At 35.9% G+C, this 23212-nt stretch overlaps 1 protein-coding gene across 1 annotated transcript in view; it reads left to right on the top strand.

Moving 5' to 3' along the window:
- The window catches only part of taok1a (TAO kinase 1a), a 30150-nt gene continuing 6938 nt past the window's right edge, over positions 1 to 23212 (top strand). The window contains exons 1-19 of the mRNA XM_073817247.1: positions 1 to 126; positions 11356 to 11600; positions 11689 to 11760; positions 11906 to 12007; positions 12112 to 12157; positions 12312 to 12408; positions 13462 to 13575; positions 13803 to 13894; positions 13977 to 14070; positions 14159 to 14240; positions 16698 to 16865; positions 17039 to 17254; positions 18098 to 18229; positions 18358 to 18594; positions 19097 to 19225; positions 19997 to 20200; positions 20293 to 20532; positions 21904 to 22116; positions 22198 to 22380. Coding sequence (XP_073673348.1) covers positions 11469 to 11600; positions 11689 to 11760; positions 11906 to 12007; positions 12112 to 12157; positions 12312 to 12408; positions 13462 to 13575; positions 13803 to 13894; positions 13977 to 14070; positions 14159 to 14240; positions 16698 to 16865; positions 17039 to 17254; positions 18098 to 18229; positions 18358 to 18594; positions 19097 to 19225; positions 19997 to 20200; positions 20293 to 20532; positions 21904 to 22116; positions 22198 to 22380 — 2553 coding nt within the window. The 5' untranslated portion in view covers positions 1 to 126; positions 11356 to 11468. The remainder of the gene's footprint in view (positions 127 to 11355; positions 11601 to 11688; positions 11761 to 11905; positions 12008 to 12111; positions 12158 to 12311; positions 12409 to 13461; positions 13576 to 13802; positions 13895 to 13976; positions 14071 to 14158; positions 14241 to 16697; positions 16866 to 17038; positions 17255 to 18097; positions 18230 to 18357; positions 18595 to 19096; positions 19226 to 19996; positions 20201 to 20292; positions 20533 to 21903; positions 22117 to 22197; positions 22381 to 23212) is intronic.

The following is a 23212-nucleotide window of genomic DNA, read 5'->3' on the forward strand; positions in this document are numbered from 1 at the left end:
CAGCGATCGATAAGTTTGTTGGGACTGATTTGGGGTCGGTAGGCGTGTTTCTGTCCGCTGGGTTTGTTGTTGTTGTGGTCGGAGGAGTTTTCTCGGGCTGGCTGCTCATCCTGGCCTGTTGGGAGGGTAAGTGAGCTGTTAGCGCTTCTGCTAACTTCAGTTCCTGTCTAAATATACACTTCTTGCTTTTTACTAAAGCATAATAATTTAGTTCAACGTTTAAAAGTTTGTTGCAACCCATTCCAATGTGTTAACATTAAAAACTCTGCTGTGTTGATCTAAGCTTGCTAGTTGTCACCCAAGTCATGGGTTTTTCTGTAGAAGTTTGGCTGCAGGTGATGAAAGCGTTAACAGATCATATTCATCATATGGAAATGCACTTGTGTATACGGGGATTTTAGCTTTGGGGTGTGTGATATGTATGTATATTATGCATATGGATGCCACCTTGTGCATGTTGTCCATTATGATTATGTTATATATTGAGTTGTGGTCTGCTATACAGTTAGTGCAGTTGATCATCCAGGCTTGTAGACTTTATGTATCTGTGTGAACAGCTGTTTAATTAGATGTATTTGTACAGTCTGAAACTGAATGATCATGATGGATGAACCTACTGTTTACATTTTGAAATTTCCGTGAAGGCTATCTGGCTGTCAATGGGATGCTGGGTTTATTGTTATAGATCTAATGATTCATAAATGGCTCTCAGGCATTAACATTGCTTTATAGCTTGTATAGTATTTCCTTATGTCCTACCTGTATAGTGATCCTGGCACGCTGCCCTGGTGGAAATGGCCACTCTGATTGTAATGCGATGAAGCTCTGCTGCATTTGTTTATGGCTTTGCATTGCTCATAAACATGCAAACTGGTGGTATGTTGAACGAGAGGCTAAACAGTGCCTCTGTTGTTGGGAGACACTGCCTGCTTTCTCCACCGTGATTGTCTTTCTGTGACCTCATTGCTGCCTCTTAAATCTGGGCCTCTGTCCTCTCTCCGCACAGCATCCGTTACTCTGAGCCCTCGGGGTCTCCACTCCCACATCCATCTGATATCAGACCTCTGATTATCATTGATGTCATCAAGTGACTAACACATGTTTGGTCTATCAGTTTTGATGCTTTCCATGCATCCCTTTTTCTTATAATAACTGATTCAAATAATTGCATAGTGAAATTTACATTGTTGCACTGACCAGCTTTGAATTTTGTCCTCTCAAGCAGACATTTAACCATTGCTTGGGCTGCACACACACAAAAATAATGTTACCAAGTAATATATTTGTTTTATATTATAATAACAAAACATTTTAATCAGATATATTATAATAAATGAGGTCTTGTATTAATATAACTGAAATTGTTAGTAATATTTGCTTGCATTTATTCATTTATTTATATTATTATTATTGCTGTCCCAGTAGGTTAGACTTGTACCTATGCTGACAATATTTTTTATTTTTAGTATGTTTCTATATTTAACGTATTTCTATATATTTTATATTTGTTATTAAGGATTTTTTGTATTATAATAACGAAATATTATAATAATCAGATATTATAATATAATAAATCAAGTTTTGTATTAATATAACTGAAATTGTTAGAAATAATATTTTCTTTTATTGTTATTATTATTATTATTATTATTATTATTATTGCTGTCCCAGTAGTTTAGACTTGTACTTATGGTGACACTATTTTTATTTTTACTGGAACATTACAAAAAATGATAAACCTATATTTATATATATATATTTGTTATTCAGGAATATGTTTGATTTTATTATAATAATAAAAATATATATATTTTAATCAGATATTATAATATAATAAATCGAGCTTTGTATTAATGTAACTGAAATTGTTTGTAAAAATATTTGCTTTTGATTGTTTGTTTATTTATTTATATTTGTTTATTATTATTATTATTATTGCTGTCCCAATAGTTTAGACTTGTACTGATGCTGATTATATTTTTAATATTTTACTGGAACATCACAAAAAAACCTTGTATTTGTATACATTTTATATTTGCCACAAAGGATGTTTGTTTTTATTATAATAAGGACATATCTATTATAATTAGATATTATAATATAATAAATCAAGATTTGTATAAATATAACTAAAATTGTTAGTAATATTTGCTTTTATTTGTTCATTTATTTATTTATTTGTTTGTTCATTTACTGGAACATCACAAAAATTATAAACTTATTTTTCTTAATTTTATATTTCTCACAAAGGAATATATTTGTTTTTTAATAAAAATAATGAAATATTATAATCAGATCTTATAATAAATAAAGTTTCATATTAATATAACTGAAATTGTTAGTAATAATGTTTGCTTTTATGTATTCATTTATTTATTTATATTTGTTTATTATTATTATTGCTGTCCCAGTAGTTTAGACTTGTACTTATGCTGACAATATTTTTACATTTATATTTCTATGTATTTTATATTTGTCAAAAATATATATATATTTTGAATATATTTGTTTTTATTATAATAATGAAATATTATAATCATTAGATTATATTACAACAGAATAAATTGAGTTTCGTAGTCATAACACTTGCATGCATTTATTTATATTTGTTTAAAGATAATGATGATAACAATCATTTTTATTATTATTGGTGGCCCAGTCATGTAGGTTTGTACTTGTGCTGCAAGTATATTCACTAGGACCATCACAAAAAAGATAAACTTGAAAGATTTTTATATGTCACCAGGGAATATATTTGTTTTATTATTATTATGAAAAAAACAATTATGAAGTTGTTAGTCATAGTAATTGCAGCAATTGAACACTGGATTCTAATGTATTTAATCTTGTATTCAACATTGTTATATTTTGGCCTCTTCCGTGGAAGTATATCATAAAGACAGTTTTTTTATTATTATTATAAAAGAAACAATCGTTATAAACACACTTTTAACAGTAATTCTCAAGAGGCATCAAGAGCTTATCCAAAAGTCAAAACTATTTTGTAAAGTGCCAAAAAAACTTCAGAATTGATTTTGTAAAGGAGTCTTTTCCTTAGTAAAAATGAAGAATTTTTTACCGTATCATATATTTAGCAGCTAGATGGTCCGTTTAAAAAGACCCGTGGTACTATTTTCAAATGAAATGATCTCCACAGGTGCAGCCAGGACACAGAGTCTAATCACTTGCAAGGTCAGACTCAGTGTTTATAAATACAAAGCGGTGCAGCGCCGGCACGGGACAGCATCTCTAAAGCTCTGCCTGTGGAGAAGGACTGGGTCAGAGCTGTGCCTTGCTGCTGTTTGTCTGGCAAATGAAGGGAACTCCCTGCTCAGACGGAGGAGTTTCCTAGACATTCCTGCTAATCTGAATTTAAAGGATGTTGTGATGCTAGTTTAAGGAGAGGGGTAAGTTGTCTGATATCCTGACAAATTCTTTCAAGCCAGTCGTGACCGGACAGTGTTTGTGGACAGGGTTACCTACAGTTTGAAAACTTCACCGAAAGGGTGTTGATTTGATAATGTGATAGAGAAACAAGCCAGGTTTTTGAACCGATAGAAGTATTTCCTTGTGTCTTACATGTTTGCGGTGGCAGTTACAGTTCTGTTTTTCAGCTTTTCGCACATTCCTGAATAGCAACTCAGCATTTCTCCATTTGTGCGGCTTAGCTGTGCTTTGACTCTAGTAGTTTTGTTTAAACTTGTCAGTTCGTCGGAAAATGAGATAAAGTCCGAAGGAAATGAGTGTAGGAGCTAAGAATGTTGATGTTGACTTAAAGAGCTGATTAGCACTGAAATGGTTGATGGGAGATTTGAAGTGCCATTAGCACATGAGCTGACTGAACAGGAAATAGAGAAACTGCGTGAAAGAAAGCGACATCATGTAGGCAGTTCCTGCCCTGCTGTTGTGTCGTCCTGTCCTGCCACATTCCTTCTGTGTGTGTCTTGATGGGGTGTCATCTCATTCTGTCTGTCAAAGTCCTGCCCTTACAGCTTGTGTCACTTGCTAAGCATCTGGCAGTTGACATGATTGCTTTGCATCCCTGCTTTTTTTAAATTCCTTGTCAATGAATTTGAATTAGATGTGGAATAGTCATTTAAATGTTAATTTCACAAAATGGAATGAACAAGCTAGGTTTAAATGAATATGGACACTGACATTCAGAAGTTTTGGGTCAGTAGATTTAAAAAAATATATTTTTTTTTTTTGCATAATGCATTCATTGATATAACATGACAGTAAAGACTTATAATTTCGCAAAATATTTATTCATCAAAATGTCCTGAAAAAAATGCATCACCGTTTCTAAAAAATAATAGCCAGAAAAACTGTTTTTAACCTTTGAAAATAATGTTTCATGCACTAAATCAGCATATAAGAATGATTTCTGAAGGATCATATGACACTGAAGACTGAAGTAATGATGCTGAAAATTTTGCATTGTCATCACAGGAATAAATTACATTGTGAAATATTTTCAATTGCATTCATTTAACCACAAATATTTGAACTGTAGTGTAAATATTTATATATTTTAATATATTTATTATTATATATTTATCTAAATGTTATTTTAAATGAATCCTTTTTTGTTCCATTTTAAATTTCATTTTTTTATATATGTAAATATATAAAATAGTTTAAATGGCTTCAAATCAAAGCTGTCATTTCAAATAAAGAATCTCAGGTTTCAGAATTTTTCCCAAGGACGTGCCACCCTGGCTCACATGATAATAAACGTTTTAATTACTTCCTTAAAGAGATCGCTGCATGTACCTTCATGCTCTTTGCTGTCTTTGCCCTATTTACAATACTATTGCACTTTACTCAATACGGGTAACTGGTGTCAAAATATAAACACATTACCAGTCAAAAGGTTTTGAACAGTAAGATTTTTAATGTTTTTTTAAATAAATCTCCTCTGCTCGCCAAGCCTGCATTTATTTGATCCATAGTAGAGCAAAAACGGTAAAAATGTGAAATATTTTTACTATTTAAAATAACAGTCTTCTATTTAAATACATTTTAAATTGTAATTTATTCCTGTGATTTCAAAGCTGAATTATTAGCATCAGTACTCCAGTCACATGATCCTTCAGACACCATTCTAATATTCTGATTTGCTGCTCAAAAAACGTTTATTATTATTACTATTATGCTGAAAACAGCTGAGTAGACTTTTTTCATTTTTCTTTAAATAGAACGTTCAGAAGAAAGCATTTATTTGAATTAGAAATCTTTTGTAACATTATAAATGTCTTTATCATCAGTTTTATATAAAGGTTAAAGGTATTAATTTCTATCGTTTCTCTCCCCCCCCCCCCGCCCCCCCAAAAAAAGTACTGACTTCAAGCTTTTGAATGGTATGGTGTATAATGTTACAAAAGCTTTTTATTTCAGATAAATCTTTGGATCTTTCTATTCATCAAAGCATTCTAAAAAAATATATTCAACTGTTTTAAATATTGATGATGATAATAATAATAAAAATGTTTCTTAAACAGCAAATCAGCATATTAGAATGATCATGTGGCACTGAAGACTGGAGAAATAATGATGAAAATTGATCACAGGAATAAATTACATTTGAACATATATTCCAACTGAAAGCAGTTATTTTAAATAGTAAAAATATTAAACAAATTTTTGATGTACTTTGGATCAAACAAATGCAGACTTGGTGAGCAGAAGAGACTTCTTAAAAAAAAAAACATTGAAAATCTTACTGTTCAAAAACTTTTGACTGGTAGTGTATAAAGATGTTTAAAAGGCTGCAAATCAAAGCTATTATCTCAAATAAAGGATATCAGTTTTCAAAATGAATCCCAAGGACGTGCCACCCTGGCTCATATGATCGTAAACATTTTAATTACTTCCTTAAATTATGTGATCATTGCATGTACCTTCATGCATTTTGGAAAGCCTATTTACAATACTATTACACTTTACACAATACAGGTAATTGGTGTCAAAATATAAACAAATATATATAATTTCAAGTTCAAACAACCTTACAAAACCTCCCTAAATAGTCCACGATTTGGCCCACTGTAAGCGTTTTCTGATATAGTTAGTGTGTCTGTCGGCTCTGCATCTATAGTGCTCGTGCATGTGTAAAGGTGAACGGGATGGTGTGATTCGAGTGGGCTGATTTGTGTGTGTGTGTGTGTGTGTGTGTGTGTGTGTGTGTGGGCAGAGAAAGTGTGAGGCAGCTGGTGTGGTGGGAGGCCGGCGCTCGGGCCAGTCTTGTGACTGAGACATCAGCCCTGAGCTCTCAGCATTGTGTCTGTGCAGCCGATCATCTGAGCAGCATTGAAGGGGGGAGCAGCGGTCCGAACCCAACCAGCTCCAGCAACAAACAAAGAGCTATTTTAGAATGAGGTCATTCCTATGTGGCCATAGTTTGATGCTGTTTACTAATAAAGCACACAGTGGGAATGAAGGCCACTTGCACAACTATGAAACTATGACAACATTTGTTTAATGAGAGTGCCAGTTAAGTTTGGTGTTAGCAATAGCATCATAAATAACTCACAGGAATAGTTTACCCAGTCATTTAAAAAGATAGTTCACCCAAAAATGACAATTGTCTCATTCATTACTCACCCTCATGTCGTTCCAAACCCGTAACCTAATGACCTTTGTTTATCTTTGGAACACAAATGAAAGGAGAAGTACCTCCTTGTCATCCATGATGATCATGTTCATGTCTTTCTTTCATCAGTCATAAAGAAATTATGTTTTTTTTTTTTGAGGAAAACATTTCAGGATTTTGCTCCATATAGTGGACTTCTATGGTGCCCCGAGTTTGAACTTCCAAAATGCAGTTTAAATGTGGCTTCAAACGATCCCAAATGCAGTTGCAAACAATGCCAGCCAAGGAAGAAGGGTCTTATCCAGCGAAACTATCGTTTTTTAATTATTTTTACAATTTATATACTTTTTAACCTCAAACGCTCGTCTTGTCTTGCTCTTGCTCTTGCTCTCTGTTTTTTTCCAGTTCAAGACAGTTAGGGTATGTCGAAAAACATTGCTGCAGAAGTACCGACCCAGTGTTTGCAAAGTAAGCATGCAAAGAGGATCAAACACCCTTTACAAAAAAAGTTAAAACGGCGATGTAGTGCGATTTTGAAGTTGATGCACTAACTGTCATACACTAACTGTCTTCAGGCAAGACAAGATGAGCGTTTGAGGTTAAAAAGTATATAAATTATAACATTTCGCTAGATTAGACCCTTCGTCCTCGGCTTGGACTGTTTACAACCGCATTTGGGATCGTTTGAAGCCACATTTAAACTGCATTTTGGAAGTTCAAACTCGAGGCACCATAGAAGTCCACTTTATGGAGAGAAATCTTAAAATGCTTTTCTCAAAAAACATAATTTCTTTATGACTAAAGAAAGAAAGACATGAACACCTTGGATGACAAGAGGGTGAGTACATTATCTTTGAATTTTTGATCTGCAAGTGAACTTCTCTAAGATATTTTTGATAAAATCCAAGAGATTTCTGACCCTGCATAGACAGATTTAACTACTACGTTCAAGGCCTAGAAAGGTAGGTCACATGGACTATTCTAACAATGTCATTACTACCTTACTGGGCCTTGAATTTGTCAATTGTGTTGCTGGCTATGCAGCAGAAAGCTCTCGGATACAATCTGATATAGTGTAAATGTGCTATATTATTAGAAGTGGCTTGACTTGGATTTTGGACCCCATTGACTTCCATTGTATGGACGCATACAGTTCATTTTTGGGTGGCCTATCCCTTTAATAGTATGTGATTTCCATTTTGTGCATCCCAACCCAGTCTCATTTATGAGCCGACCACACCTAGTCTGAAACCAACTTATATAATGATTGCATTTCACAATGATGAGATATTCACTTTTGAGTGCAGATTTTAGCTGTTCCCTCTGCCCTGGGTGTCAGTCCCGTGTCTTGCTAAGCATAGACAAGGTGACATAGTTATGCAAACTCCTAGGGTTTGCATTTGGAACAGTGATGGATGTTCGTAACTGCGACGCAGTGGAGCTGAAGAAATCCTTAACAGAAAGATTACAAGGTGTGTCTATCTGGAATGATTCAGTTCAGACGCGTACAGCTGCGGACCAGGTGTCATGATGTCTCTCATTATATCGCTCCGTCAGTTAGTCAGTCATGCACGTAAGCAGATAAACATCGTTCGAGAGGCTGTTCTGAGAGGATAGTTTGCAGCCTCTTGGCCATTGGCTCAGAGATGCTGTTGCCATGGAAACTGATGTGCTAGTTGTTGCTGGGCTTCAGATGGGAGCCGGTGCTGGAAGCAGTCCCTCTCCTGAGTTTTGGCCAGAGTGTGCTTGACTGCTCTGACACTCCGCTTATTAACAACAGCCTCTCTGCCAATAAAACACCCCACCTGCATCAGATGAACTTAGATATTGCTGCCTTTTATATACATCATAATCATCATTAACACACATGTTTCTCAGTTTTTAAATTGTGATTTGCTTGAGGCTTTTAAACAATTGGAATTTAAAGGGATAGTTCACTCAAAAATGAAAAATCTGTCATTACTTGCCCTCATGTTTTTTGGAACACAAATTAAGATATTTTTAATGAAATCCAAGAGCCTTCTCACTCTGCATAATTTCATGAAGCTACGATAATACTTCTTGTGTGCAAAGAAAACTAAAATAATGACTTTACTTATGTAATTTCTACTCATGAGAATATTATGATGCATACATGTGGTGCTGCTGACGTAGGAGCCGGGGTTCCGGCATAGAACCCGAATGCGTTGCATCTTGTTTACAAGCAGATGAAAACGCACAGTGTACTTAAAGTAGTCTTCATAAACATGTCTGAAGATTTCGACACAGAGGATGACTTATCATTTTTTGCCCAGCCTTACATATTTGAACCAGGATATAGATGATGAACTAAGAGAGATTGAAGTTCTTCGTCAGAACACGCATGCGTCGTGGTACTCGTGAACGCACATCAAAGACTGACACAGAAGAGAAGAAATAGTTGAATAAAGTCATTATTTTTGTTTTCTTTGCACACAAAAAGGATTCTCTTAGCTTCATAAATGATATGATTGAACCACTGGTGTCACATGGACTATTTAGGGTTTTATTTTTTTTCCAAATTCCATTTTTTCTGTTTTAATTTTTCTGGATTCTGTTGTTTTCCATTTAATTTTTTTTAGACTCTGTTTTAATGGTTAAATTAAATTGTATTAATAAAAAACAGTGGCTAATTAATTGAAACCATGAAACACAATTTAACAGCAATTTATTAAAAGTCGAACAAAGAATACATTTTAAAGACCTTATGGAATATGTTTCATCTATTATTATTTTTATTTTATTATCAAATGCAGTTTTATTTTGCCAAATTCTGTGATTTTCATTAATTATCTGGATTGCATTTTAATGGTTAATGGCAAATTTTAATAATCAAAAGCATCTCTAATTTATTGATTTGATTAAATTTTAATTTATTTATCTATTTTTTTTTTATTTTTTTTTTATTTTTTTTAGAAATATTGTTGTGTATTTACATTTTTTCCTCTGAATAAATTCTGGTCAGTTAAGACATTTCTTGGAAATATTCCTTAAAAATATTTTTTAATTATACATTTATTAGTAGTATTTTTGTGCCTTAATATTAACAAACACTAATCCCTATTGTGTTTTTATTTAAAGTGCACTGACCTGCTTTTGATTTATCCATCCATCCAAATTTGTGACATTCCGCATTATACACTAAATTTCATTTTTATGAGAGGATTTTATGATTCCATCTGTTTTCCGCATTGCGGAAATCATAGGTTCCCAACTATTTTATTAATGTCCTTACTACCTTTCTGGGCCTTAGGCATGTCAGTTGCATTGCTGTCTATGCAGGGTCACAAAGCTCTCGAATTTCATCAAATATATTTTAATTTGTGTTCCGAAGATGAACGAAGGTCTTACGGGTTTAAAATTACATGACGGTGAGTAATTAATGACAGAATTTTTATTTTTGGCTTAACTATCCCTTTAAAATTACATTATATTATACTACGGGGGCCGTTGAATGCTTGAATTTGGTTGGCTGACGAACGTTCTAATGGTGTGCATTATTTTCAAGGAAACGCACCGTGAACGTAGTTCAAGGCAGCACTTAACCGCATTACATGTCTATGTCACTTCGCCACATGATTTCAGTTATTTCAAAGGTCCTTACAGCCCAAAAATAACCAACACCCACAACCACACTGGCCAAATAAATTCAGTAAACAGTAGGATAAAAACGACAAATTATTTCCATGTTTATGCCACAATGTTACGTTTTATTATGTACGGAAAGCACATACTCTATCTCTCCCTTACAGACACGCACACATACAGTTTGCACAAACGTTAGCATACGCGCTAAAGTTGTTAGCGCTGTTCTGCCGATGAATAACTTGACACTACATGACATTTCCCACAAGCAAGGTAACAACAGCGTGGTCTTAAAGAAAATGAACTTAAAGTTTCACTATTAGTAAAGACGATGCTGCCAATCACTTTTGAGAGGCGCACAGACTTGAGAGAGGTAATTCACCAGCTTAATCTCTCTCTCCCTCTCTCTTTCTGTCTGTCGGTCTGTCTAAACTTCATCATTAACTGCATTAGTTTACTATCAATGGCTCCAAGTGTCATTACTAGGTCTAAAATGATGTTTTGGAATTAGCAACGAAGGCGTTGGATGAGCTGCGTAAGAAATTAACGTGCATTATTTTCTAAGAATTCAACGGCCTGTTGTCAATTATTCCTTACTTATATGATATCTTGCATGATATCATTATATGATGTTGTCTGATAATAAGATATGTATATATACATTTTAAATGTCTTGGAGACCGTTGAATTGATTCATTGAGACAAGACACTGAAAGTGAAAATGAATGACTTGGTCAGCTGCGGGGATGGCTTAAAATATTCAGTAGACAGAATGATTTTAAATAGAGCAGCAGGCTGGATGAGGAAGCAGAGGGCTGTGGAGTCATTCTGGAGTTTGACTGTTTATCTGTGTTTGTAAGAATGGGAGAGCCGTTGGTGATATGACTGCAGCTCCTGGTTGTCTCCTGCACACTTCTTCTCTCCCTCTCTCAGAGGCTCACAAGAGGAGCTCACAGACCACATCTGCTGTAATGCGCAAACCCGGCACATCAGCCTGGGGTGTTTCGCTGCAAACAGCAGTTTGAGCATTTAGTTTCTCTTGACGTTGTCTTATGAACAGGATGTTAATGAAATCCTTCTTTCTGTTTTGAATGTGTTTAATCCGAATTGCATCAATGCAATGCTAATGATTCTCTCTCTCTCTCTCTTTCTGTCAGGTTTTGGTCCGTATGAGGCCGCGGTCTTGCAGATGAGCCATCATTGGGGGCTGTCGTGTCGCAGACCCAGATAGTGACTGGCGGCTGCGGCCTAGGCCCCGCCCCCTCCCAGCATGCCCAACGCTGTTCGCACGGGGAGTCTGAAGGACCCCGGTATAGCAGATCTCTTTTTTAAAGAAGACCCTGAAAAACTCTTCTCAGACCTGAGAGAGATCGGTCATGGCAGCTTCGGCGCTGTATACTTTGTAAGTTCTTTTGCTTCTCCCACTCCGTTGTGAGGAAACACTCAAGTCAAAATCAATCTTGAATAAACGTATTTATTTATTTTTACAGGCACGAGATGTGCGGACCTCAGAGGTGGTGGCCATCAAGAAAATGTCATATAGTGGAAAACAGTCCAATGAGGTGAAAATAAATGCTAATTTCACCTGTTGTTCTTTCTGTTTAAGTTAGGAGAGATTACACTCCTACAGACCTTTTGTAGAAAGGCTCATTTCATATACATTGATTCAGTGGATAATTTTGCTTTCTGTTCTCATCTTTTTTCCAGAAATGGCAGGATATAATAAAGGAGGTTAAATTCCTTCAGAGGATAAAGCACCCGAACAGCATAGAGTATAAAGGATGCTACCTACGAGAGCACACAGCATGGGTAAGACTCTTAGATCGCATATCTTTATGTGAACAGTCTAAGATGCAATATATTTGTTTTCTATTATTTGGACTACTTGCTGAAATGTGTCTCTGTTTCTCTAGCTGGTTATGGAGTATTGTCTGGGGTCCGCCTCAGATCTCCTCGAGGGTAAGCATGGATGTTTTGATGCTTGGTTAATGTGCTGATTCCCGCAAAGATATGTGTTCATATACGGCCACTAGTTATAAACAAAAAAGCATTTATTTATTAGGTATTTTTCTTTAGAGAAACCTCTAGAAACCAATTTTTCTTTTACCCACAGTACACAAAAAACCTTTACAAGAGATGGAAATAGCAGCGATTACTCATGGTGCTATGCAGGGGTTGGCATACCTCCACTCTCACAACATGATTCACAGGTGAGTTCGAATGTTAGTGTTTGAGACAGATTGTCTTAGTACCAAACCTAAATGTTAAATTCATTTATTTATGGTGTACTCTACCTGTCAAAAGTTTTTGAACATTTTGAACAAGATTTTTAATGTTTTTTTTTTTTTAAATCTACATTTATTTGATCCAAAATACAGCAAAAACTAACAATTTTGGAATATTTTTATAGCTTTTTTTTAAAAATAGTTTTGTATTACTCCAGTCTTCAGTGTCACATGATCCTTCAGAAATAATTCTAATATGCTGATTTGCTGTTTTAAGAACCTTTTTTATTATTATTATTATCAGTATTTATAACAGTTGAGTGGATTTTTGGATTTTGGATTTTTTTCAGGATTCTTTGCTGAATAGAAAGATCCAAAGATCAGCATTTATTTGAAATAAAAAGCTTTTGTAACATTATACACTATACCATTTAAAAGCTTGGAGTAAGTATAATTTTTGGTAAAGAAATTATGGAAATTAATTTTAAAATTTATTTAGCAAGGATCCTTTAAATTGATCAAAAGTGATGATAAAGACAATTATAATGTTACAAAAGATTTCTATTTCAGATAAATGCTGTTCTTCTGAACTTTTTATTCATCAAAGAAAACTGAAAAAATGTACTCAGTTGTTTTTAACATATAATAAATGTTTTTTGAGCAGGAAATCAGAATATTACAATGATTTCTGAAGGATCATGTGACAGAAGTAATGATGCTAAGAATTCAGCTTTGAAATCACAGGAAAAAATTACATTAAAAAAACATTTCAAAAACAGTTATTTTTAAAAGGTAAAAACATTTCAAAATGGTACTGTTTCTGCTGTACTTTGGATCAAATAAATGCAGGCTTGGTGAACAGTTGAGACTTCTTTAAAAACATTAATAAAATCTTACTGTTCAAAAACTTTTGACTGTAGTGCATTTTAGTCTGTAGCTATACATAATGCTTTAAATTTGAACATTGCTAGTCATATAAAGCAGGGCAGTGTTTGGTTCAGTTTTGTAAGTTTATCCTTTTTCCTGGCTGTTTGACAGGGATATCAAGGCTGGGAACATCCTGCTCACAGAGCCTGGACAGGTGAAGCTGGCAGATTTCGGTTCTGCTTCAATCGCCTCTCCTGCTAATTCATTTGTGGGGACTCCTTATTGGTGAGTTGGCCATCTTTCTTTAAGATTTTAATGGTTATAAACTTAATAGGCCTTATCAGACTCTATAAATGAATAATTCATAGGCAAGTCTGCAGGTCATGCCAGGAAAGCCTGAATAATTGTTGAGTTAATCAGATTTTGAAGGCCTTGAAAGGTCCCTCCAACTACTGAAATATAGGTGGAATCTTCTGTTTTTCTTAAACCTTTTGCTGTTTCTTCTATCTCAGGATGGCCCCAGAGGTGATCCTGGCTATGGATGAGGGTCAGTATGATGGAAAGGTTGACATCTGGTCTCTAGGAATAACCTCTATTGAATTAGGTGAGATAAAATTGAATTCATATAGATTCAATTTTGATTCAGGTGTCCAGTCTGTTTTTCTGATAGTATTTTTCTGATTCAGCTGAAAGGAAACCTCCACTCTTTAACATGAATGCAATGAGTGCCTTATACCACATCGCACAGAATGAGAGTCCAACCCTGCAGTCCAGCGAATGGTGAGTGTTGGATTTTCTCTCATGTTCATTAACCTTTCTCAACTCAAAGCTGTATTGTTTGAAATCCTCTCGCTCATTCTTTTCCCAGGACGGACTACTTCAGAAACTTTGTGGACTCCTGCTTACAGAAGTTGCCCCAAGATAGACCCAACTCTGAAGAACTGCTGAAAGTAAGTTCACTGTTCAGACAGAAGGATGGAGTTCAGTGAGTTCTCTTTTGAAGATTCTTCTGCAATGCTTAGGGACACTGTAAGAATTCATTTATTTTAATGTGATCTTTTCTATCTACACCACGCTTTGATGCCTTCAGCTGTTTTTCTGAATGCTCTGGCTTTCTGATGTTTTTGCGCATCTGTGACAAAAGGGAGTTTGTAATGCGAAGTTTAACAACAGAAAGTTTATTTACCGACTTGTTTGAGGTAGTAGTTTAGATTAATTCATTTAAACATATATACATATATATGTACAGTCAGAACTGTCACTTTTAGTCAATTTAATGCAACCTTACTGAGTAAAATTATTAATTTCTTTAAACAAAACATTTAATATCACTTCTTTTCATACTTTTAAATGGTAGTGTACATCTATCCTAGTCATGAGGAATAACACAGCGATAAATTAGCAGAATTTACAACAATTGTCAATAAAGATGTAATGACATTATCAATACTGTGGTATTGTTTTTAAAATATATTTAAACTTCTTATTCTAACATAAAAGTTCTTTAGAGTTGTGTTCTGGGCCATTATGCTTTGGCTCAGTATCTGTCAAACAAACTAAAACTGAAAGCACAATATGGCTTAATCCAATAATCAAGTCTGTTTTTGCTGCAAGTTCGCACTTCGTTTAGGTGATCAGCTCGTGATCCGGTGTTTTCCATGCCTCAGAACGGCTCAGTTCACAGTGTGAATGCAGTGAACTCGTTTATTGCATGTGTTGTGAGTTTAGCACGTTTGGGAACACATGCTTTTTTTAGTGGCAGATGATTACAGCATTTCACTAGATTTGTAGTGAGACCCGTTTTTGTACGCCTGTTTTCACTGAAGCTGGAGTTTTACTTCAAAATAAAAGCTCTACTGCCATTTCCGTAAATAATAGATGATTAAAAGTGCAGTATGAATTGCTGACAGCTAGTGGTTTAAATGGGTAACGTTACTGCAGTCCAAAGTCAAAATATTTCTTTCAAGTGTAAAAATTAGGAAAGAAGTATTGGAAAAGCAAAAATAATATACATATTAAATATTCTTTTTTAATTTTTACAGTGCATTTTTTTTTACTATATATGGCTTTTACTGTGTTATTTTATTCTAATTAGTTTGACTTCCTAAAACAGCAGTGTGAATGTAATTTCCCTGAGAAAGAGGGTTGAGTCACCTTTAAAGTTAAGGTACAAGTCAATTCAAAAGGTTTTCTTAGTTAAGAACATGGGTTGGAGCTCTATTTTGAACTCTCATAGTGCATTGGATAGACTAATTTAACTTTAAAATGTACAAAATTAAAAAAAAAAATTAAATTCTTCATTTGACTTTTTTATGAATATCGCAATAAATATTGTATCGTGAGATTTTGATATCGTTACATCCCTAATTGTCAGTGCATCACATCATGGGAATCTGCTTGTTTAGTTGAAGATTATGATATTTAAAATTAAAAAAAATCTCACTCAGTTTCTGTTGAAGCATCTGATCCTTTTATCTTAAAGGAGAAGTTCACTTCCAGGACAAAAATTTACAGATAATGTACTCACCCCCTATTTATCCAAGATGTTTATGTCTTTCTTTCCTCAGTCGTAAAGAAGTTATGTTTTTGGAGGAAAACATTTCAGGATTTTGCTCCATATAGTGGACTTCTATGGTGCCCTGAATTTGAACTTCCAAAATGCAGTTTATATGCGGCTTTAAACAATCCCAAATGCATTGTAAAAGATCCCAGCCGAGGAAAAATGGTTATGACAAGCTAAACGATCTTTTTTTTAAATTACAATTTATATACTTTTTAACCTCAAATGCTCGTCTTGTCTTGCTCTGCCTGAACTCAGTTTTTTCTGGTTCAAGACAGTTAAGAGTATGTCGAAAAACTCCCATCTCATTTTCTCCCTTACATTCAAAATTGCCCTACGTCGCTGTTTTACCTTTTTTTTTAAAGGGTGTTTGATCTTCTTTGCATGTTCCCTTTGCAAACACTAGGATGGTACGATGTTGGATGATTTTGAAAGGATTTTGGAAGTTAAGGGAGAAAATAAGATGGGAGTTTTTCAACATACCTGTCTTGAACTGGAAAAAACAGAGTTCAGGCAGAGCAAGACAAGACGAGCGTTTGAGGTTAAAAAATGTATAAAAAATTGTTTAGCTAGATAAGGCCCTTCTTCCTCGGCTGGGATCGTTTACAACTGTATTTGGGATCATTTGAAGCCATATTTAAACTGAATTTTGGCAGTTCAAACTTGGGGCACCATAGAAGTCCACTATATAGAGAAAAATCCTGAAACATTTTCCTCAAAAAACATTTTTTTTAAGACATAAGAAAGAAAGACATGAACATATTGGATGACAAGGTACATTATCTGTAATTTTTTGTTGAGAAAGTTAACTCCTTTAATCACCACAACCAACTCTTTCTGTGCACAGCATGCGTTTGTCCAGCGCGAGCGGCCGGAGTCGGTGCTTATTGACCTGATCCACCGCACCAAAGATGCTGTGAGAGAGCTGGACAACCTTCAGTACCGCAAGATGAAAAAGATCCTTTTCCAGGAGGCCCACAACGGCCCTGCAGCAGAGGTCCCGGACGACGAAGAGGTCAGTTATTGTAATAGCATATCTCGACCTCCTTCGACCCTTGGTGCTCTGCCAAATGTGTTTTACAGTCTTCCTGCCAAGGGAGGAAGTTGTGTTTTGTTCTGGTTTATAGAAACGCGTGACCTCAACACGTTCAGGATATTTTTACTGACTATTCATGTAATGTGTTGTAGGAGGTGGAGCACAGTGTTGGCCGCACAGGCACAGTGAACAGCGTGGGCAGTAACCAGTCCATCCCAAGTATGTCCATCAGTGCGAGCTCACAGAGCAGCTCGGTTAACAGCCTGCCTGACGCCACAGACGCCACTGATGATAACAAGAGCGAGGTGGACTTGATGGAGAAAGACCAAACCATCATACCCAACAGCTCTATAATTCACGTCAAACCGGTTTGTGCAAGTTAACTGTATTTACATTCACCTTTATTCTCTACCAAAGCGACTTGCTTTGTGTTATATGTATGTAAAGAGAATGTATTATCTACCAGACCAGACCTTTTGCAGTTTAGTCATAAGACTACAAATGGATAGTTAAAGGAATAGTTCACCCAAAAATTAAACTTCTGTCATTAATTACTTTCCCTTATGTCGTTCCAAAGATAAAACCTTCAGAGCACAAATTAAGAGATTTCTGATGAAATCCGAGAGATTTCTGACCCTGCAACTGACATGTTCAAAGCCCAGAAAGGTAGTAAGGATTTTGTTAAAATAGTCCATGTGACATCAGTGGTTCAACTATACTTTTACGAAGCTACAAGAATATTTTTGTGTGCAAAGAAAACAAAAATTATGAATTTATTCAGCAGTTTCATGGTACTGTCGTGAATGAGCATCGAAGACTGACACGGAAGAGAAGAAATTGTTGAATAAAGTCACAATTTTTGTTTTCTACAAAAAGTATTCTCATAGCTTCATAATATTAAGGATGTCACATGGACTATTTAACAATGTCCTTACTACTTTTCTGGGCCTTGAACATGTCAGAAAGCTCTCAGATGTCTTAAAAAGTATCTTACTTTGTGTTCTGAAGATGAACAAAGGTCTAACGGGTTGGGAAGACATGAGGGTGACAGTTTAAGTAGTCAAATTTGAATACTAAAATGCTTCAATTATTAATACATGCCACTACGTACTTTTGGGAGGTTTCTGTTTGACTGCTGCTTGTCACTGAACATATCATGCATGACCTGTTTGTTTTGTTTTATGGTATTAATATGCTTAATGTGTCTGAAGCAGGAAGAGAGCTACCAGGAAGAAACTGAGGCTCAGAAACAGCCCACAGAACCCCAGTCTCCCCCAGCACAGACACCACGGCGTCAGTACCGGAATCGAGAGCACTTTGCCACCATTCGCACAGCCTCCCTGGTGAGAGCCAGATTACCACCCAAGAACAGAGACAGAGACTCTGTTTGCTCTCTGATCACTTCAAGTTTAATAGATCACTGTTTTTCTACAACACTTCAGAGATAAAAGCTGGTTGTCTTGTGTCCTAGGTGACTCGTCAGATTCAAGAACACGAGCAGGACTCTGAGGTGCGTGAGCAGATGTCTGGCTACAAACGAATGCGCAGGCAACACCAGAAACACCTTCTGGCCCTCGAGAACAAGCTGAAGGGCGAGATGGACGAGCACAGACTCAAGCTAGACAAAGAACTGGAGAACCAGAGAAACAGCTTTGCTGCCGAGATGGACAAACTCATCAAGAAGCACCAGTGCACCATGGAGAAAGATGTACTGTAACATTATCATACTAAACCAAATCATAAATGTGACTCTGGACCACAAAACCAGTCATAAGGGTCAATTTTTTTGAATAAATAAAGCTTTCCATTGATGTATGGTTTGTTAGGATAGGATAATATTTGCCCGAGATGCAACTGTTTGAAAAACTAGAAGCTGAGGGTGCAAAAAAAAAAACGAAATATTGAGAAAATCGCCTTTAAAGTTCTGCAAATTAAGACTTCAGCAATGCATATTACTAATTAAAAATTAAGTTTTGATATATTTACGGTAGGAAATTTAGAAAATATCTTCATGGAACTTTTACTTACATGCTACTGATTTTTGGCATAAAAGACAAATTGCAAATTTTGACTCATACAATGTATTTTGGCTATTGCTACAAATATACACATAAGACTGGTTTAGTGGTCCAGGGTCACAAATGTTTTATTAATCGTTAATGTAAGACAATCAGAATCATCTGTTTATGAGGCATCATTCTACTTTCCAGGCCAAGACCTTTACTAATGATGAAAAGAAATTCCTGCAGCACATTCAGAGCCAACAGAAGAAAGAACTCAACAGCTTCCTGGAGTCTCAGAAACGCGAGTACAAGATGCGCAAGGAACAGCTCAAAGAGGTCAGAAAGTCACTCTAAACAGCCTCACACTCATCCTCATTACAGTGGTGGCCAAAACTATTTGAACACTAGTAATGTCACCAGCTAAGTTGGTTTTAAGTCAGGTATTACTATCTTTTGCTGTGGTGTGTCAGTAGAAAATATCAGTTTACATTTCCAAACATTTATTTTGCCATTAATTGTAAAGGAGTCTGACAACAGCCAGTGCTCCCCACAGAGATCTGATCTCATCCAGACAGACAGACTAAATCCAGAAGAACTGTAGCATCCTCTCCAAGATGCTTCAAGAGACCTACTTGCAAAGCTACCTGAAAAAAGGGCAGAAGCTGCTTTAAATGCAAAGGATGGTCACACCAAATGTTCTATTTAAAACAAGTGCCTAAAACTTTTAACAGTACTGTAGCTTTGCAGGTAGGTTTCTTGAAGCATCTTGGAGACGTTGCCACAGTTCTTCTGGATTAAGTCTGTCTCAGTTTGTTCTGTTTCTTCATGTCAGTACAGACAGACTGGATGATGATGAGATCGGATCTCTGTGTGGAGCACTGGGTGTTGTTAGACTCCTTGTGCAAACAAAAATCTCACTGGATTATTACAATTAATGGCTAATGTTTGGAAATGTAAACTGATATTTCCTGACACACTACCGCAAAAGATAGAAATAACTGACTTAAAACCATTTTTTAGCTGTTGAAAATACTAGTGTTCTAATAATTTTGGCCACCACTATATATTCCGTTACACATTCCCATTTATTCCACTTCTTCACGGCAGGAGCTGAATGAGAACCAGTCCACACCAAAGAAGGAAAAGCAGGAGTGGTTGTCCAAGCAGAAGGAGAACATCCAGCACTTCCAGGCAGAGGAGGAGGCCAACCTACTCCGCCGTCAGCGGCAGTATCTAGAGCTTGAGTGCCGCAGGTTCAAACGGCGAATTCTCATCGCACGTCACAACGTGGAGCAAGATCTCATGAGAGAGGTTTGCAGACTGTGCTCAAATTCACAAATCTAAATTAGGACTTTCCAGTTTTTGAGTCAGAAATAATTAATCTGACATTTGTCGGTTCTCAGGAGCTGAATAAGCGCCAGACACAGAAGGATCTAGAGCACGCCATGCTGCTCCGACACCATGAGTCTATGCAGGAGCTAGAGTTCAGACACCTGAGCAACATCCAGAAGATGCGTGCGGAGCAGATCCGCCTGCAGCACCAGACAGAGCTCACCAACCAGCTGGAGTACAACAAGCGCAGAGAGAGGGAGCTCAGACGCAAACACGTCATGGAGGTCCGACAACAGCCCAAGAGCCTCAAGGTAACTATAGTCTAGTCAAGGTTGTAGGTTGCAAGTCATTGACAAAGAGGCTTAGTGAGTGCGATAGCATAGTGGTTGAAGAATTGGGCTGGCAACCAAATTGTCGTTCATTTACTTTTTAGTCAAATTACTAATTAAAATTAGGTTTAGGATTAGTTAGGGCATGAAAAAATTTGACCCAGCTGATTTCATATAGGGTCACAGTGTCTAACAATTTTTTTTCTTATATATATATATTTTTTTATTTATGACAAGTCAACTATTTTTCCAACATTAGCTAGTTGATTAAAGGAATAGTTTTTGTCATTAATTACTCATCCTCATGTCGTTCCAAACCTGTACGACCTTCCTTCATCTTCAGATCACAAATTAAGATATTTTTAATGAAATCTGAGAGCTTTCTGACCTTGCATAGACGTGGTACTCTCGTGAACGTCAAAGACTGACAGGGAAGAGAAGAAATTGTTAAATAAAGTGGTTATTTCAGGGCCTGTCCACACGGAGACGCGTTTCGCTGTATACGTATACATTTTTTATCGTATTGGCGTTTCATCCACACGGATCCGGCGTTTTAGGAGACTGAATCCGCTATTTTTTGAAACCGGGTCCCAAAGTGGATAAATCTGAAAACGACACCCTCGCGGTTTCGTGTGTACAGCCAATCCGTATATTTTTTGAAACGATGATGTCATCACATCACGTGTCGGCTGCGTCACACGTAACAGCAACAACAATAATGGCGGACTACATGATTGCGTTCGTGTTGCTACTAAGCCTATAGCTTTATTACAGCAAAATCTATTTGCTTCTATGCAACTGTTATGAGCAACAAGTGATAATGTTCGCATCTTCGTCTTCTTCTTCTTAGTTCATATACAGCGCGCAAGGTTATGCGCATGCTCAAAGTCTTCTTCTCCGTGTATAGCGTATCTCTATGGCAGAATTACAGCACCCCACACTGGTCTGGCATATATACTACACCGTTTTCAGTGGTTTCGTGTTTACGGAATTTTTTTTTAGAACGAGGAAAAAAAAATGATCGGATAGGGAACGCACCGGCTTCGTGTGGACGGAGCCTTAGTTTTCTTTGCGCACAAAAAGCATTCTTGATGCTTTAAAATTACGCTTGAACCACTGATGTCACATGGAGTATTTTATCAATGTCCTTACTACCTTTTTGGGCCTTGAACGTGGTAGTACCATTGCTGTCTATGCAGGTATTTTAATTTGTGTTCTGATGATTACAGGTTTAGAACAACATGAGGGTGAGTAATTAATGACAGAATTTCAATTTTTGGTGAACTATGTCTTTAATGAGGATCGCTGAATTCAATTAGTTTAGTTTACTGGTGTTTATTTTGTCTCGGACAGTCCAAAGAGCTCCAGATCAAGAAACAGTTCCAGGATGCATGTAAGACCCAGACTCGGCAGTACAAAGCCCTGCGAAACCAGCTGCTGGAGACCATGCCGAAACCCGAACACAAGACCATGCTGAAAAGACTGAAGGAAGAGCAAACCAGGAAACTAGCCATCCTCGCTGAGCAGTATGACCACACCATCAACAACATGCTCTCCACACAGGCTGTGAGTACTAGACTGAAAACAATATGGTAAAATGGTTTCACTGTCAATTTCTGATCAACTAATATAGATGATCTCTCTCAGTTGCGTCTAGACGAGGCGCAGGAGGCCGAGTGTCAGGTGCTGCGGATGCAGCTGCAGCAGGAGTTGGAGTTGTTGAATGCATATCAGAGTAAGATCAAGATGCAGACGGATGCTCAGCAGGAGCGGGAGAGGAAGGAGCTGGAGCAGAGAGTGTCCCTCCGAAGAGCCCTACTGGAGACTAAGGTCCTACTGAGTCATTTAAACAATCATTTTCACTATTGTTTTCATTTTTATTAATATATATATATACACTGCCATTCAAAAGTTAGGGATCAGTAAGATTTGTAATGTTTTTAAAGAAGCATTGTGAAATATTATTGCAATTTAAAATAGTGATTTTCTATATTAATATACTTTAAAATATAATTATTACTGTGATGCAAAGCTGAATTTTCTAGCATCATTGCTCCAGTATGTTGTATATTAAATACTCATTCATTTTTCTTTTTTATAGAAGCCTTTGACACTCATTAAGGCTGCATTTATTTGATTAAATATACAGAAAAACTGTAATATGTGAAATATTATTGCCATTTGAAATAGTGGTTTTCTGTTTTAAGATACTTTAAAATATAATTTATTCCTGTGATACAAAGCTGAATTTTCAGCATCATTACTCGGAATCAGAAATCATTCTAATATGCTAATTTATTCTGAATGTTGCAAACTTAATATTTTTTGGAACCTATTAAATTGATTCAAAAAAAATGATAAAAAAGTGATAGAAATGTTTTATATTGTTAGGAAAGATTTAAAATTTAAAAAAATAATTCTTTTAAACTTTTTATTCATCAAAGAATCTTGAACAAAGTATCACAGGTTCCCAAAAATAATATAAAGCAGCACAACTGTTTCCAACATTCTTAATTAATTAGCATTTTAGAATTCAGCTTTGCATCACAGAAATAAATTATATTTTAAAGGTTATTAAAATAGAAAACTGTTTGAAATTTGAAATTGCAATATTATCTCATATGACTTTTTTCTGTATTTTCTATCAAATAAATGAAACTTT

This window comes from Garra rufa, chromosome 14 (genome assembly GCF_049309525.1).
Source record: "Garra rufa chromosome 14, GarRuf1.0, whole genome shotgun sequence".
NCBI classification, from domain to species: domain Eukaryota; kingdom Metazoa; phylum Chordata; class Actinopteri; order Cypriniformes; family Cyprinidae; genus Garra; species Garra rufa.